We start from the raw sequence: 18,152 nt of genomic DNA, 5'->3' as shown, positions 1-18,152 counted from the left end.
CTGCATAAGCAAAGTAGTGAAAAGCCTTTGGAAAACAAAGCTTAGATCTAGAATTAATCTACATAAGTCACACGTGGAGTATTGATCTGGAGCGGAGCTGCATTTACAATACTGTTGACCTCAGAGCTGAAGTCTTCCAGTACTCCCTGCTTGTTCAGTGTCTAGACAGAATTGGTCCTGGTAATTTGCATTTGTTTTTCTACCAGACACTGTACAGTCATCTGATGTAGGAAGAACTAACTGGCCCCCCCGCTGCGTTATCGGAGCTCAGCTAAACAGTGACGGTTAGGTCTGTGGACCTGCTTGCTGATTGTCTCCAACAGTAACTAACATACAGGATGAAAGTCAGCATCAGTACAACATAAGTAATGCAATGTATTTACAAAGTGACAACTTCTTATGTCATTTAATTTACCTACAAACTGTAAAATGCTCAAAAGTGGAGCTGCACTTTAAGATCAATACAGGATCGGCACAGGGCTATTGACCACCTCATGGAACGTATGAGTATTAAAGACAGACATCAAGTTCTGCTTCCAAAATGCCTTCAATCAAGAAAATGTTAGAGTCAATTTTATGAATACAAAAGAGCTGCAATGATACAAAGATTATAAAAAAATATATATATAAATCCCTCAAGCGACGCGTCAAGTATTCGCAACTATCCTGGAACATAACAAACACCGCCATCACCGTGGCTTGCTCAAAAACCCAGCACACTTCATAAAACCCTCCCTGTAACAATACGTCTTACACAATTAGGCACGACATCGCAATAGAAGAAAACATTCGCTATATATTCCCCTTCTGGAGAGGTCACCAATTACATTTTCATTGAATGATGTCATCAGTTCCGCCAGGGGTTCATCCCGTAATGGGATTTCAACTCAATACTTGTGCATAGAATACTTGGAATCAGTAAACCAGGACAATTACCTCCGAGAACAGGAAAGCAAGATTCAAACAAAAAACATATTACTTAGAAAGGAAATGTAGCCGAAGAAGAAGAGCCTGATCTGAGTGTTCAGCCTATTTATCGGACGGAAGACGGCGGGACGAAGTCTCCGGGATCACGTCAGCTTCCCAAGATATACGTGTTACCACCTACACTTGTATGAAAGTAGACTGACGGCGCCGGGAGCCATGTTGTTGAATGATTAGAGGACAGAAGGCACCAGAATCAAAGAGTCCGGGGGGTGCCAGGATCAAAGAGTCTGGAGGGGGGGGGGGGGGGTGCCAGGATCAAAGAGTCTGGAGGGGGGCGCCAGAACCAAAAGAGTCCGGGTGGGCGCCAGAACCAAAAGAGTCCGGGTGGGCGCCAGAACCAAAAGAGTCCGGGTGGGCGCCAGAACCAAAAGAGTCCGGGTGGGCGCCAGAACCAAAAGAGTCCGGGTGGGCGCCAGAACCAAAAGAGTCCGGGTGGGTGCCAGAACCAAAGAGCCCGGGTGGGTGCCAGAATCAAAGAGTTTGATTCCTTCTTATGTAGTGGCTTTATAGGGCGAATGGACAGAGGTTGTCGTAATGAGACAACCCATTTACAGGAACACTCCAGAAAAAACAGACACACTGAGTTATACCTACTGGAGGGCCTGAAGGGGCGGTGCCTAACTTCTCTCTTTGGTACGCTCCGCCCCCTCAGGCCCTGCACTAGGTATAACAGTTTTTCTGGAGTGCTCCTTTAAGAAAGAATACATTCAATACCGCCCTAATGTGGCGACTAAGTGGTCTGTATAACCCCCACCCTTGAACACTTGCCCTTCACTTAATTGGAAATTTTGGAGTCCCCATTTAAAGAATACAAAATAAAAAGTCGAAACTACAGAAACAAAAAGCGTTTTTTTTTTTTTGTGCAAATTGCTTCATAACGTGCATCTGTTTATGGCCAAACATTTCTGGTTAGAAATGTTTTATTTATCTCAAGTCATTTTATTGAAACCAATAAAAGGTTGGAGATTTTCAACTAACTTCCAATCTAGTATGAAATCATAACAGCTGCCCTACCTAATTCAGCGCGAGCATTGCCCGGAGATACGTGGTGACTGAATCCCAATAAGCAATTGCTATAAACACCCCAGATGGCTAATTTTATCACAGGACACATCGACTCCGGATTCCAATCCTGCCTTTTATTTTATTTTTTTTATAGCTCGCAAACAGCAGAAAGAGTTTTGGGAATGGGGGTTGGGGAGGGGTACAGAGAAAAAAAAAAAAAGGAGGGGTGAGAAGGCGCAGACAAAATGCCAAACCACTAAAGCGACAGCGAGGATTTTTTCCACGGTTCGCGAATCGCTCGGTAAACACAACTGTTTCCTTAAGTCTCCACCGGGGGGCTTTACGGACGGGCACATGTCGGAGGTTCCAAAGACCAGGAGATGATTTAATAAGCGGTGGAAAGTCGCCCCTCAAGAAGGAAGCCGCTGGATGCGATTTTCGGTGGCTCGACGTCAGCTGCTATCTGGACTACGTGAGGGGAGTGGGACAGCCAGCACTTTTCAATGGGTTTAGAGAGAAGGACGAGATGACGGAGGCCAAACCAAAGTGATCATCCATGACAAATCTGCCGGGACGCTGGCACAGGTCGTCCACTGTGGAGCCCCCTTAAGAGGACCCGACAGCTCTTCTGACACGTCTGTTTTAGTAAAATGCTTGCATTCTCCATAAAACAACAATTCTGGAGCATCTTTTCTTAGAACAGTGTTGTGCTGTCGCCTCTGTTATTCCTCCTGGAAATACATGGATCTATTGACAAGTGAGTGTTCGCATTCTCCTTGTGAATAGGCTGTGCCCCAACAGTCTGACACGGTCAGCATTGATTGCGGAGTGCAGGAGTGAAATTGTAACACTCAGTTGTCAAGTTATTCATACATTTCCAGGAGGAATACAAGAGGAACGACAAAAAGCAGAGTTATAAGAAACGATTCTACGGCATGGTTATTTTATGGGAAATATTAACTGCTGAAAGGTCCTCTTTGAAGAAGACCGTAGTAAATGGCATAAATGACAATTCTCCAATATAACGATGTGATTGTAATTGCTAGAGACACTATAGATATGTAGGACTTGGCCCTATAAATCGGACAGGACTACAAGTCTCAATGCTCCACACATGGACGTTAATTTTCAGGAACTTCCATCTTGACTAAAGTTAAAAGAAAAAAAAAAAGGACTCGATTTACATCACATTTTATTCTCTATTCACATCTAAAGCTTCATTTGAAGTCGTGTTGGCTTCTCGTTTGCTCGCTGACAGGAGGACTTGCCATAACCCCCGGAGCCTACGACTGCTTTATGGTTTGTCAGCATGTTCTGCAGTAGATGTAGTGCTTACTCCAGGGCTTGTACGGAATCCAATGGTAGAAAATGTCCAACAATGCAAAGCAGCAGAGCTGGAATCTCACCGAGTAGTGTCAGCATTGTGCAAAGTGGCAGTTATGAATGCAGCTCTGGATGTGACTAGAGAAGATGTACAAAAACTAAAGCTTAAAAGGCAATTCCCAAACGTACAGGTTATCGGAATTGCTCTTTTTACGAGCAGATGGGCAGTGGTGCCACCTTTTGCCTGGGGCAGGAGGAGCTGGCAGGGTGGCCGAGGCTTCACCAATCCACATTCATAGCAATGTTAGCTAACGAGTGAGGGGGAGTTGCCCAGAGGGTCATAACTATAAAGCTATGGAAAGGGGGGGGGGGCAGCCTTGTGCCCTCATGTCCTGGGATCAATGGGTATGAACCAGCAGCAGGTAACTTCTGCTATGGACTCCCCTAGGGACTGGCAGATCAAGGTAAAGCAGAGGGCAATGCCATGAAAGACACGGGCACAACTTACTGATTTTTGACTGACACTGCAGAACTTATTGTACTTTGGTTAAAAAAAAAAAAAAGGAGTGGCGAAGGGTTAAATGCAGACAGATTGTGCTGTTCTGAGGCTTCGCCCAACCGCATCAGCGTACGTTTTTCCCTAGTTTCTCGTAAAGAAATTGAATGTATCGTTTGCACGACACGGATGACTATAGATTTCAATTTACAGTTTTATGACTGGAGTATCAGCTTTTATTGTTAATGAAATTAAAAAAGCTTTGATTGACTTTACAAAAAAAAAAAAGTTCATTGCCGTATGAGAGCGGCGGGGGCGTAATAGATCACGAAGCTGCGGATGAAGGGCTCCTGATCCAGTCACGCAGCAGAGATGCCTGTGAGCCAGCAATTCTGACAGCAGCAAAAAAAGATAAAAAATAATAAAATAGTAAAAAAAAAAAAAAAAAAAAAAAAAGATAATGAATGACTATGTGCAATGCCACGTCATCGTAGAGAGAGTCTTAATTAGGATCTTCGGTGAGCCGCCGGCGTCGCGCTCCGCATGGGGTAAAATAAGCAGCGGATCAGACAGTTGCCGAGTTATAACCTACGGTCTGGTGATTTGTGACGCCGTAATAAACCAGGTAACGCACAACCTCCGTGGCGAGTCCCTGAACCAAAGTAAACAGATGGCGTTGCGGAGGAAGACGCGGCGCTGCGACTTTTTTTGGGTTCTTGATATTGGTTATTGCAACATATTTTCCATATGAAAACAGCGCGGTGACAGATACGACTAAACAATAAAGAATATTTAGCTGGAGAAGCCATGAGCGCCGTCGTAAAACGTGATACCGGTTGAAATAAATTAAAGAGACAGTAATAGTAAAAATGTGGCATGTGAAAACGTGTATATAGTGTTATTTATTAAAGCCCCGGCGGAGAGGGGAGACGCTGTATACCAGGCTGATCCGCACATTTCCATGGGGAGAATTTCAATGGGTTTTCAAATTGCTTCCTTGGAGCTTTGTGGGTGGCGGACATTTCTTTTTAACCCTTTGAGCACGAAAACAATAGATCTAGGTAATGAGGATATAACTGCAAAAACCCTGAATACATCCTAATTTGACTATGAAAGCTTTTTCATTTTTCATGGACGCAATAAGCACTGGACTATGGGATATTCCTGGAAATTGCTACTGTTTGGCACCTACATCTGGTGATTCATTTCAATATATCTTTATAGCGGTCATTGATCCTTTTTTGAATGCTAATGTACTGCATAGACCGTAATGTTAAATTATATAATTCTTCCTGCCTGCAGCCTCCACTAGGGGGAGCTTTCTGCACACTGTATATAAAGCAACCATTGAACTCAATAATAACAGTATGCCGTAAGCTCCCTCTAGTGGTGGCTGCCGGCAGTCAGAAAATAATCATTTAAAGGGTACCTAAACTTTCAGAAAACTTCTGACATGTCAGAAGTTTTGATCGGTGGGGGTCCGAGGACTGAGACCACCACCGAACGCTAAAGCGAAGCGTCAGAAGCACTCGGGCAAGCGCGGAGCTGCTTTGTTCCTGATCGGCTTTTCTGGGAAAGCCGATGTAACGGTGTACGGGCCCATAGACTGCTACATCGGCTTTCTGAGAAAAGCTGATTAGAGACGAAGGGGCTCAGTGCCCACCCAAGTGTTTTTGCCACTTCGTTTTAGCGATCGGTGGGGGTCTCAGTGCTCAGAACCCCACCGATCAAAACTTCTAAGAGTCACTATGACCGGTCAGAAGTTTTCTGAAAGTTTAAAGAGTTCCAGAACGTTCAGAATTTTTTTTATATGTCAGAGACATATCAAGAGGAGGTTTGATCAGTGTGGTCCGGAGGCGGAGACCCCCATCTTTACTGAAACGAAGGTGCAGAGACTAACAGTTAAAAATTAAGCGCTCTGCACCTTCGGCTCCGTGATCGGCGCTCCTCGTCAGCCTGAAGACGGCTCACATAAAACGTCTATGAGCCGGTCTTCAGCCTAGTGAGGAGCGCCGATCACCGAGCCGAAGGTGCATAGTAGACAACTGGGCGTGTTTTTACTTTTTACCAACTGGGCGTTGTACAGAGGAGTGTATGACGCTGACCAACAGTGACCAATCAGTGACCAATCAGCGTCATACACTTCTCATTGTTCCAGCTCATCTTCTTTCACTGCACAATCACACTGTAACAATGAGAAGTGTATGACGCTGATTGGTCACTGATTGGTCACTGTTGGTCAGCGTCATACACTCCTCTGTACAACGCCCAGTTGGTAAAAAGTAAAAACACGCCCAGTTGTCTATTAAGAAAAACTCATTAGCATAAATATAAACTAGCTCATAACTTGCTCAAAAATGATAGTTTTTCTAAATAAAAACCACTGCTGTTCTCTACATTACCGCGCCGATCACATTATGTAGGAGATAGAGAAATTATAATCTGGTGACAGAGCCTCTAAATCTAGAAATAGCAATGTGGACAGCCCTGGCCGAGGAGGCAGTGCGGTGCTAGACTTCTAAACTAGCGCTGCCGGCTGTCAGGACATGGTGGGAGTTGTAGCTTTGCAAAAGCAGGAGAGCCACAGGTTCGAGATGACGGCATTAAAGAACACCACATCATAGGTCAAAGAAAAGGGCAGAAATGGCGCCCAATGTGCCTATCTCCATGGGTCCACATTACCTACAGCTTTACTTGGACATGCACGATTCATGTTTTATAGTAATCCTATGCCTGTAAGGCTCTGTTCACATCTGCATCCTCGTTTCTATTAACAGAAAGCAGGACGCTGTGCTGGATCAGTTTTACGACGGTCAACAATGACTTACAATGGAGTGTGTTGGGTTCCGCCACAGCGTCAGCTGTTTTGACGTGAATGATAGTGCGGCATGTTATAGTATTCCCGTTAAGGGTGGATTCACACGAGCGTGGCGTTTTTGCGCATGCAAAAACGCTGCATTTTGCGTGCGCAAAAGCCACTTACCAGCTCCGTGTGGCAGCAGCATATGATGCGCGGCTGCGTGATTTTCGCGCAGCCGCCATCATTATGACACTCCATTTGGATGTTTGTAAATAGAAAAGCACATGGTGCTTTTCTGTTTACATTTATCCTTTTGACAGCTGTTGCGCGAATCACGCACGTCCCACGGAAGTGCTTCCGTGCGGCATGCGTGGTTTTAACGCACCTATTGACTTCAATGGGTGCGTGATTCGCGCAAAACGCCGAAAGAACGGACATGTCGTGACTTTTTTTCAGCGGACTCACGCGGAGTAAAAATCACGCACATGTCTGCACGTGCGTGATATAGGTCCGTGCGACCGACGTAATTCCCATTCGTCTGAATAAAGCCTAAATCTGACGGAATCTGCGACGGAGCCTGACACAGATGTGAAAAGAGCCTAAAAAAAAGCAACAAACATATTGTGGGTTTTACCTTAGGATTTGTGCGTTGCTGAAGCCGCCTCTCTTCTCGTTCACTTTGTAACCTCTCAAACTCCTCTCGGATCTCGGCTGCCGTCCTCTTCCTCTCCACCACCTAAAAACGGAAAACATATAGAAGCTTATTACATGTAATATACGGTATGAAGCACTTTGTGGTATAATTATTATTATTACTGCCACCTCTAGCACTGGGATAGTCATACATTATAGTCATTTACTGCACGTGGAGAGGTGGATATCTACTCTACAAATACTTGGAGAATATTTTCCTGAATGGCTATCCACATGGCTACGGTCGTGTGCATGAGGCCTTATAGAACCAGAGAAGCAATTTAAAGTATAGTTCACCAAAAAAAAAAAAAAAAAAAAAAAGGAAAAATTATATATACCAAAATTTAAAAAATGACAAAAAGATCACCAATAAAATGGCCCCATTAGACGGAGCGATCATAGAAATGATTGTATAATTGATCGAATGCACGGGATAATCGCCGTGTGTAATAGCGTGCCATAAACTTAGAATGATAAATCATTGGGTTTCCGTGGATCGGCCGCATCTACCTGAAAAGCGATCACTCGTTGCTGCCACATCCCCTCGTCTGATCAGAAATCTTCCATTCGATAGCAGTTCAGAGATAAGATACGGGTGAACGAGCAACAATCGTAGCAACGACTGAACGGCGAAAACCTTTAGCAATTATCGTCACGCGTAATAGACCGTCTATCAAACGCAAATGGCTCGCTAGAACATCACTCAACGCTTGAGGATGAAAAAAATCTGCCGGTCTAATAGGACCCTTAGGCTCTCTTAATCTCGGCATTTTAGGCACCGCTTGACGTCCCAGTCCCAGATTGTGTCAGATGTGAACGCCGCGTTAAATTTTCCATGAAAGAAGACGGACGCCACGTCGGTACCCGATGGACCACCTTATGAGTCAATGGGATCCATTGGGCACTGGTGGTCTCGGACGTACGACAGATCCGGCACGGTGTTATGGTTCCTGTAATAACCAGGTTACAGATGTGAACAGTCTTATAGCTACTTTTTGGAACGCTGGGTGACAACCAATATGGACGCCATGACAGGGGTGGTCATCCATAGCTTTACTACACTCCTGAATGGCAAGTTGGCCTAACTATACAGTGATACACCAAGGCTGCGTCACCATTCAGGAAATTTTAGGAAAGCAGCATAACAACCCCTTGTAGCGCTATCATGTAGGTCATAATTGTTGTCACTCAAAAACATATAGAGCTAAAAAAAAAAATTGCCATTTTTGTTACATTTTTTATCCATTTTGTGATTGGTTAACAGGTCCAAATAAAAGCCCAAAAATAAACCCTCCTAGTAAGACAGGTTATCGGTCTCCGTCCCTCGCGCAGGCCGACTGAGCCAAATTCTTTATGCCCCATAGACCCGGATAGGTAACGATGGCTCTCCGGGCTCATCGGAAAAGTACGAGCCAATGTTTCAAAGATGAAGCTGCTCGGAGAAGCGACGACCTCTCCGTTCCACCTGAAACTTTTTGCAAAGGACGAAATAATAAAAAGACAATAGTGCAGGTCATTAATGCAAAAAAAAAAAAAATCCTCGAGCCGAGTCTTTGTCTAAATATCCTTATCTTCAGGAGACACTAATGAGTGTGATAGAAAAATGGCTGCAATAGACACTACAAATCTCCAACTGTACATTAAGCAGATTATATCGAACAGATATAGCAAACGCTTCGTACTTGGCCCGTTTCCCTCATCTTTTCCTGCCAAATCCGAGCGACAGAAAGAGAATCCTATTTTTAGAAGGACAATTTCTGAAAATCAGCGGCGCTCAGATTTATCACTCGGCTGGTATTTCATTTCCAATGTTATCTCTCCAAGACCAATAAAATAAAGGCCTGGTTCAGAGTCAAATTATAGATAATCCGCTAACTTATTCAGTTAGCTTAAATCAATTTTATAGACTCCAGGTTTACTAATGCCGGGACACAATTTATTACATACAGGAGAGGAAAACAGATATGACGGCCGCGTGCATTTATTACCATTCGTTACGGCCGTTGTGTTTACGCCCCGTAAAATGGGTTTATTTCCCTTTAAAAGACACCTAATTGCCCCCATTGTGAGGATTTAAAGGGGTATTCAACTTTCGGCAAATCAAAGTTAAATCATTGTATAATTAAAAACGTATACAATTTTCCAATATACTTTCTGTATCAATTTCTAACGGTTTTCAAGATCTCTGCTTGCTGTTATTAATTAGGAACTTTGATTGTTTACTTCCAGTGGATCAAAATGATTCCTGGTCATGTGATAGAGGAAAGATTTTGAGCCACTGGAAGTAAACAACGAAGGTTCCTATTCGATGATGGCAAGCAGAGATATTTAAAATGACACGTAATTGATATAGAAAAGTAGATTACAAAATGTTATAATGTTTTATTATATCTGTACTTTTTGTAGACATCGGAATATCCCTTTTAGAATGTTCAGGATTAGAAAAAAAAAAAGGGTCTGCTCTTTTTTTTATCCTAGAAACAGCGCCACTCTTGTCCATGGGCTGTGTCTGGTATTGCAGCTTTTATTTGAGTGGAGATTAGCTGCAATACCAGACACAGGCCATGGTCAAGAGAGGCACTATTTCTGGACAAAACCAAATAATTTCTTCTTATCCTGGACAACCCCTTGAAGATGCACCAATAGAGGCAGGTCAACGTCTTAAAGGAGATATTACCACTAGAGCTCTGGAGAATGCGGTTTTTTTTACATCCAGTTTTACACCGTCCCCTTTAGCGGACTTGTGTTGTTGCAGTCAGATGTTATATGTTAATAGGGTATTGGGGGCTCTTTCCGTATCTTGCATTGACTGTAAGAGGGGAACTATGCATCAACAGTCTCATCTCTGTAGGAAAATGGACAGGGCCCCCATTCTTGGGATTGGCAGGGGGTCAAACCTGGCAAAAACGTTCATACTGGTGCAAATATGCGCAACACTGCGGGTCTGCTCAAATGAACGTCATCTTCATGTGAAAATCCCCTTTAAATCAGGATAAACCTTAAAAGAAACCCTATACTTGTTCTGATTAACGGGAACAGATTCGATCAATCAGAACCATTCGTACCAGCACCAGTAACTCCCATGGCCACCTCTCCATACCTATATACAGGTGCTGACTTTACTGGTGAGGGGACCCCCAGTACTCCTCATAGGTGGGAACCCCACCCTTTTAGACATTTAAGGCACCCACAGGATGTCTCTTATTGCTAGGACCCCCACTGATCACTAGAACGGGGGTCCCGAGTTCCCTTCTTAGTTGCACAGCTGTGGTGGTGAGAAGTTTGAATGGAGCGGTGGTCTAGCACGCACGCTGCCGCTCCATTCCTACTCTATGGGAGTGACAGAAACGCGACGCTGCGCGCACACAATGCGGTATTCACTATAAACTATTGTAGGAACATTACTTAAACAGTTCCTTAGAAAATCCCTCAGTGCAGCCTGATTATTGGAAGATTTTTTTTTATTGTGGCAGTGGTGCAGCTCTCATGGGGTGAACGGGGCGGCGCAGCTGATCAGCGGCAGCACATCGCGGACATCTAGACGGCACTCCTCTAATTACAGTATATAAGAGGTCTTCATCATCGTTGTTATTGCAGTCAATTAAGAGGCTTGGAATAAAGCAGACACAATCACATCTAATGAAATGCGCTGCGCTCATAGGATGGGTTTTATAATACTTTTAACTTCAGCTGAGGAATAATAAAAAAAAAAACATTCCACAATAAAATATACAATAAAATCCTGACGTCCTGGATCATTGCACACGTCTGACCACGCGATGTTACCCTGGAGCATCAGCTTTTTACCAGGGGGAGAGAAAGACTTAAAGTGCCCTCTCGTCACAAAGTATCCCCTCCCCCCAGTCTCTGCCTGAGGATCGTCCTCGACCACCGCTCATTGTGATAGTCATCGCGGGGTACAAGTAGCTGTGAGGCCTAAAACCTCTCCTGACTTGTCTTTTTTAGTAAATTCTTGCATTCCCCATAAAACAACAATTTTAGCGCATCTTATCTTTGAACTCTTCATTGTACCGTTCCTCTGTTATTCCTCCTGGAAATGTATGAATCAATTGACAACAGGCGGTTACCATTCCCCTTTTCAAACGGTTATGCCCCTTCACACTCTGGACAGTGTCAGACTAAAGTGATGCAGATACAGAAAGACCTTCCCCGATTCTCTCTTTAAATAAAGTAAGCACTAATAATACAGCCACTGTGTCTCTCTGTACATGATGTAGGCACATAAACTACTCTCCATGTCTTGCTCTGCAAGTGATGCAGATAGTACTGCCTCCCGGTAAAGAATATAGGTACAAATAATACTGCCTCCAATATAAATAACGTAGGCACGTGTAGTACTGCCTCCCCGTAAATAATGTAGGCATAGATAGTACTGCCTCCCCGTAAATAATGCAGGCACAGATAGTACTGCCTCCCCGTAAATAATGCAGGCACAGATAGTACTGCCTCCCCGTAAATAATGCAGGCACAGATAGTACTGCCTCCCCATAAATAATGCAGGCACAAATAGTACTGCCTCCCCGTAAATAATGCAGGCACAGATAGTACTGCCTCCCCGTAAATAATGCAGGCACAGATAGTACTGCCTCCCTGTAAATAATGCAGGCACAGATAGTACTGCCTCCCTGTAAATAATGCAGGCACAGATAGTACTGCCTCCCCGTAAATAATGTAGGAACGGATAGTACTGCCTCCCTGTAAATAATGTAGGCACGGATAGTACTGCCTCCCAGTAAATAATGTAGGCACGGATAGTACTGCCTCCCCGTAAATAATGAGGGCACGGATAGTACTGCCTCAACGTAAATAATGCAGGCACAGATAGTACTGCCTCCCCGTAAATAATGTAGGAACGGATAGTACTGCCTCCCAGTAAATAATGTAGGCACGGATAGTACTGCCTCCCCGTAAATAATGTAGGCACGGATAGTACTGCCTCCCAGTAAATAATGTAGGCACGGATAGTACTGCCTCCCAGTAAATAATGTAGGCACGGATAGTACTGCCTCCCCGTAAATAATGAGGGCACGGATAGTACTGCCTCACCGTAAATAATGTAGGCACAGATAGTACTGCCTCACCGTAAATAATGTAGGGACAGATAGTACTGCCTCCCTACAAATAACGTAGGCACGGGTAGTACTGCCTCCCTGTAAATGATGTAGGCACAGAGCGCTGCAACCCTGTCTCTACCTGTAAATAATTGCAATAGGTAAAGAAGAAAGCTTTGCCGGACCTATTCAACTAAGACACCCGCCACAGCTTTTGTCAGCGACTATCTAAAAATGTACACATTTTTTCTAATATTTTTTATAATCATGACAATTTACGCAACAACAGGCCAAACTTCCTTACTACATTCCCAGGATTTAAAGGGGCTGTGCAAGATTGCAAAACCATGCCTGATTTCTTCCAAAACTAGCACCACACCTGTCCACAGGTTGTGTGTGGTATTGCAGCTCAGCCAAATTAGCTTTAATGGAGCTGAGCTGCAATACCAGACACAACCTATGGAAAGGGGTGGCACTGTATCTGGGAGAAAGCCGCCATGTGTTTCTTACCCTGTACAACCTCCTTCATCTCACAATGAGGGCTCTCTCCAGAAGGCGGGCGAGGGCGGCGGGATAACAGTCAGGCCAAGATTTGTTGTACAGCATCGCAAGAGTTTAACCTTTACAAGGGAGAATTAATAACTCTAAATTACGTTACCCGTGACAGTTTTGGTGACATACTGTAGAGGGAAGAAAAGAAAAGAAAAAGATGCTGCTACTTTTCATTTCAAGTCATCAAATTGTAACATGATTTACAAATTTAGGAGACGTTTTGAAGGGCTCACCGCAAGGTGAAAATGTCTGGCAGCCGTAATTCTCATCAAAACTTACAGAGACGTATTGAAGTGCGTCTGTAGAGGAAAAATAGACTCTTAAGATGAAGTAAACACTTGTTCTGCGTTTCGCCTGCACTTCTGCATTTCCCCGGCCGCCGCCAATGCGTAATCTATATTTGCACAGGCTGATAATACAGACAATGCATAAAATATGGATAGTTGAAGAAAGTGCGATGCATCTGGAATGGATACAAGCAGAGGCCTCCCATAAAAACTGACGTGACCGCCTTACTCAATTTATAACACGTTCTGATGCGCTACAACATAAAGGTAGTGGTTTTTCAACCTATGGGCTGTCCAGCTATTGTGAAACTACAACTCCCAGGCTGCCAGGGCATGCTAGGAGGTGTAGTTTTCCAACAGCTGGAGAGACAGGTTAATGACAGATGACATAAGGGATTACATATATAAATATAGAAAATAATGGGGAGCAGGAATTAAGGAGGAAATATGCCCCCATTTCTGCTGTTCTTGTATATTATTAGTCCAATTTAAAAAAAATCTTAAATAATGGACTGGGCATAGCAGGACTGCTGCCAGGCTGTGATCCACACACTGCACAGTGACAGCCCTACTTTGAGCTGAACAGCTGAGACAGACTGGTTGCTAGGCATACTCTGCTTAACAACGACATACTTTATATAGGGTTGTCAGGCGGCAGGTCCCTAGCAACCAGTCTGTCTTAGCTGCTAAGCTCAAAGTTGAATTAGCACTGAACTAAAAGGGCAGATAAGGGGCATTGTGGCTGTTCTACACATCTTAACCTGCCCATACACTTCTTTTGGCTATTCCTCCAGACCCCCTCATGCACACTCCGCTCAGCCGAGCGTGCACGTGTTTTCAATGGGGAGAGGCAGATAAACCGCTGCCAGATCTCCTTGGCAGTGGCAAATCTCTTGCAGGAACAATGGATTGGGCATGTTGAAATCCAACATGCCCGATCCTTCTTACCCCCACCACATCTGCCATCAGGGCAGGGTCAAGACACCCCCATACATATTAGTCGACTGGTTCCGCATTTCATCTAATGTGTATGAGTATTATTCTAGTCAAGTTACTCTGAATTGTTGGAGAACCTCTTTATAGACTTCTAGGACATATGGATTGGATATGCCATAAATGTTTGATTAATGGGAGCCTGACCTCTGGGACCCACAATGTTCATGATGGAGTTGAAAAGCAATCCTCCAATTACAGAAATCTTCTCATATGCCAGAGCAACATGCCAGAAGATTTCATCGGTCTTTGCTCTGAGAACCCACCGAGAGCATAGTAGAATTACAAACCCTTTTTTTGCAACTGCCAAATGTGTGTGTCATCTGGGCAGGTTTTTTGGCTCTAGATGAGAGAGCGAGAGAAAGAGAGAGAGAGCGCGAGAGAGAGAGAGCGCGAGAGAGAGAGAGCGCGAGAGAGAGAGAGCGCGAGAGAGAGAGAGCGCGAGAGAGAGAGAGCGCGAGAGAGAGAGAGCGCGAGAGAGAGAGAGCGCGAGAGAGAGAGAGCGCGAGAGAGAGAGAGCGCGAGAGAGAGAGAGCGCGAGAGAGAGAGAGCGCGAGAGAGAGAGAGCGCGAGAGAGAGAGAGCGCGAGAGAGAGAGAGCGCGAGAGAGAGAGAGCGCGAGAGAGAGAGAGCGCGAGAGAGAGAGAGCGCGAGAGAGAGAGAGCGCGAGAGAGAGAGAGCGCGAGAGAGAGAGAGCGCGAGAGAGAGAGAGCGCGAGAGAGAGAGAGCGCGAGAGAGAGAGAGCGCGAGAGAGAGAGAGCGCGAGAGAGAGAGAGCGCGAGAGAGAGAGAGCGCGAGAGCGAGCGAGAGCGAGCGAGAGCGAGCGAGAGCGAGCGAGCGAGAGCGAGAGCGAGAGAGAGAGCGAGCGAGCGAGAGAGCAAGAGAGAGAGCAAGAGAGAGAGAGCAAGAGAGAGAGCGCAAGAGAGAGAGCGAGAGAGAGCGAGAGCGAGAGCGAGAGAGAGAGAGCGAAAGAGCGAAAGAGAGAAAAGGGGAGCGAAAGAGAAAGAGCGAAAAAGAGACAGAGAAAAAGAGCGAAAAAGAGACAGAGAAAAAGAGCAAGAGATCACTTAAACAGTAGCAAAACACAATTGGAGAGGTTTACAAGAGGATAAAGCAGTGCCGAGTATGTGGAATGTAGCAGAACTGAAGAATGCCCTAAAAATGTGCTTCCTATATGTATAACGGGAAATTGCTAATAGCGCTACTCCCTAATACTGCAAATTGCAGCTTCTTTTAGAGCAGCGATTCCCAACCACAGGGCTGCGGACCAATATCAGGCCGTAGATCATTTAGTACCCTAAACACCCCCCCCCCTCTGCCGGTCCATGGGAAAATAGTCCTGCATGAGACTGGTCCTTGGTTAAAAAATAGTTTGGGGACCACTGATTTAGAGGATAATAAAATTGCGTGATATTTGTGCCGGTCTTCCGTCTACCACCTTGTAAACTTATTAGATCAGCCGTTTATGCGGAGAAACTTCGCCATGTATTTCTATCCTAACTAACTTTGTAACCCCGACAGAACTCTCTAACTTTCCCCTTTGAAAGTGAGAATGAAAACTTCCTATCATTAAAACCCTCCTAACAAGACGGTGCTTTATAAGAGAATAATGAGTCTCCAGGCAGGACTCTTTGTACTAGTAGGTTCTCCAGGACGGTGATTACAGAGCCTAATACACATTATTAAGTGCCGGCATTACACAACACTTTTATAATGACGGCGGCGCTACCTGTTGGGCGCTCTGTGAACGGGAGTCTTCTGGGAGGCAACAAAAACAGCATCAGAAGGGTTTTAAAAAAGCATTTTACCAAATAGCTGCACTTTTATGACAATGTAGTAATTAGTGCAATCTGTAAACTATAGCGATCCGTGACACGTAAACCCCAAGTATAAAGCGGCTACAATATTCCGTTGTATATATTTGCCGTACATTTTTTGCAAATGGAGACTAAATGCCCTTTTACACGGGCCAAGGATCGGGCAAACGCGCTGATCATATAGTTCAGGCACCAATAAATATAGTTATCGGCAGCGCATCTTCTGTGTAAACATGGAGACGAGCTGCCCACATGATAGAAATGTATGGGGACGAGCGCCGATCAACGAGCCGTCTCGTTGCCAATAAGGTGATTCGCTAGAAGATGTCCAGACATTCACCTCAATAGTAATATAATCCCACGTGCAATGATTTCATAATAAAAATAATGCAGTGAGATCACGAAGGATTGTCACGGAACAAAGCGGCAGAATTGTAGCTCAGGCCTCATGCACACGGCCGTGCCAGTAATCACGAACCCGCGATTGCGGGCATGGCCAGCCGCCGACACCCGCATTTTCGTGCCGTGTACCCATACAAAGTATTAGAAAAGTAGGACATGCTCCACATTTCCCGGCATGGACACCCTTCCATGGCGATAGGGAAAGGTGTCCGCGACTAATAGAACTGGGCGGGTCTGTAATTACGGAGTTTTTTATACGGTCGTGTGCATTGGGCCTTAAAAATCGGGAAGTGGCCAGGAGGCAGCGTGAGCACAAAATGCTAGAACTGGGTTTAGGGTGCTCCATTTTAGTGATAGGTGCGGGTCCCAGAGGTGGCATCTGACATTTATGACAAATCCTGTGGATATGTCATAAATGTCCCTTATGGACATCGGGGTGAAATTATTTACTAAAAACAGACATAATTTTGGAGCAACTTTTCTTAGAAATATGCGTTGTATCATTCCTCTGTTCCTCCTCCTGGAAATGTATGAATACAATAACAACTGGTTGCTACCATTCTCTTGGTCAATAAGGTGTTTCCCAGTAGAGAAGGGAGGAAACCTCCAGCTCACCGGTTTTTGCGTCTCCAGACACTTTGCTCGGATCCCCGCGACGGCCAGCGGTAAGCAATGTAGGAAAAAGAAGAGATGATCCAGCGCTGTGTAGAGTTTAAAAAGGAAATACCATTCCCACTTTTATTGGAAAATTTGATTAAAAAATGAAAAGGAGACGCAGTCTCAAGATGAAGAGTAGTGGCGGGCTGTTGCCCGGGCCTACGCGTTTCGAGCACGTGCAGTGCTCTTAGTCATGGCAGAGAATAAGCATATGACTGACTTTTCTTTTTTTAATCAAATTTTCCAATAAAAGTGGGAATAGTATTTCCTTTTTAAACTCTACACAGCGCTGGATCATCTCTTCTTTTTCCTGTTTCCCTACACAGTCGGTCATTGATAGCACGGATTGGACAGTCAGACGTGTAGGCCCCACTGTCGAGGGGAATAGTAACCCCCAGTTGTCAATTCATTCCTAAATTTCCAGGAGGAATAAGAGAGGAATGGCCCAACGCAGCGTTTAAGAACAGCTGCCCCAAAATGGTTATTTAATGTCGAATACAGGTATTGATTAATACAAATAATGCTGTCAGGTCCCCTTTAAAGTAGCCTAGACAGCCCCATTAAGGGCCACACGGCGCCATGTTCGGTCCTGAATCAGAAGCATCCATGGAATAGTTACACAATGTAACGCATCTGTGTCATCTCATCACAGCAAGGTTGCAGTGCAAAGCAGTGGAATAAATCTCACCTCCCATCCTTCCATCTCCAGTCCCTTCTTTCCATATACATCGTAGATGGCTCTAGATTGAGGATCACTAAGCACTGCAATACAGAAAACATGTAATAGTCAGCAAATGCAACCACGTCACAAGAAAAAACACGCATAGTAAATACAGGCTGAACTTAGGTGAACTTACACGAACAGATTAGGGAATTGCATGACAAGGACGATGTATATTGGGGGTTACTATCTGTATCCTACCCCGGCACCAGATGCAGCGATTCAATAACAAGCTTGTAAGGCTGTGGGGACTTCATGCTCCGTAGCAAGGGCCGGTTTCATAATGCGGCCATATAACTACTGGACGTCCAGTCATTTCTGCAGTAATACGGACGAGAACGGTCTATT

General features: G+C 44.7%; 1 protein-coding gene across 1 annotated transcript in view; it reads right to left on the bottom strand.

Moving 5' to 3' along the window:
- DNAJC11 (DnaJ heat shock protein family (Hsp40) member C11) overlaps positions 1 to 18,152 on the bottom strand; it is a 98,420-nt gene that overhangs the window by 42,809 nt on the left and 37,459 nt on the right. Inside the window, exons 3-4 of the mRNA XM_075839431.1 lie at positions 17,772 to 17,845; positions 7,246 to 7,347 (exon numbers count right to left, since the gene is read on the bottom strand). Of these exons, the coding sequence (XP_075695546.1) occupies positions 7,246 to 7,347; positions 17,772 to 17,845 (176 nt within the window). The remainder of the gene's footprint in view (positions 1 to 7,245; positions 7,348 to 17,771; positions 17,846 to 18,152) is intronic.

This window comes from Rhinoderma darwinii, chromosome 10 (assembly GCF_050947455.1).
Source record: "Rhinoderma darwinii isolate aRhiDar2 chromosome 10, aRhiDar2.hap1, whole genome shotgun sequence".
Classification (NCBI taxonomy): Eukaryota; Metazoa; Chordata; class Amphibia; order Anura; family Rhinodermatidae; genus Rhinoderma; species Rhinoderma darwinii.
The sequence above is the reverse complement of the archived record's forward strand: the minus strand, read 5'-3'. Positions and strand labels throughout refer to the sequence as shown.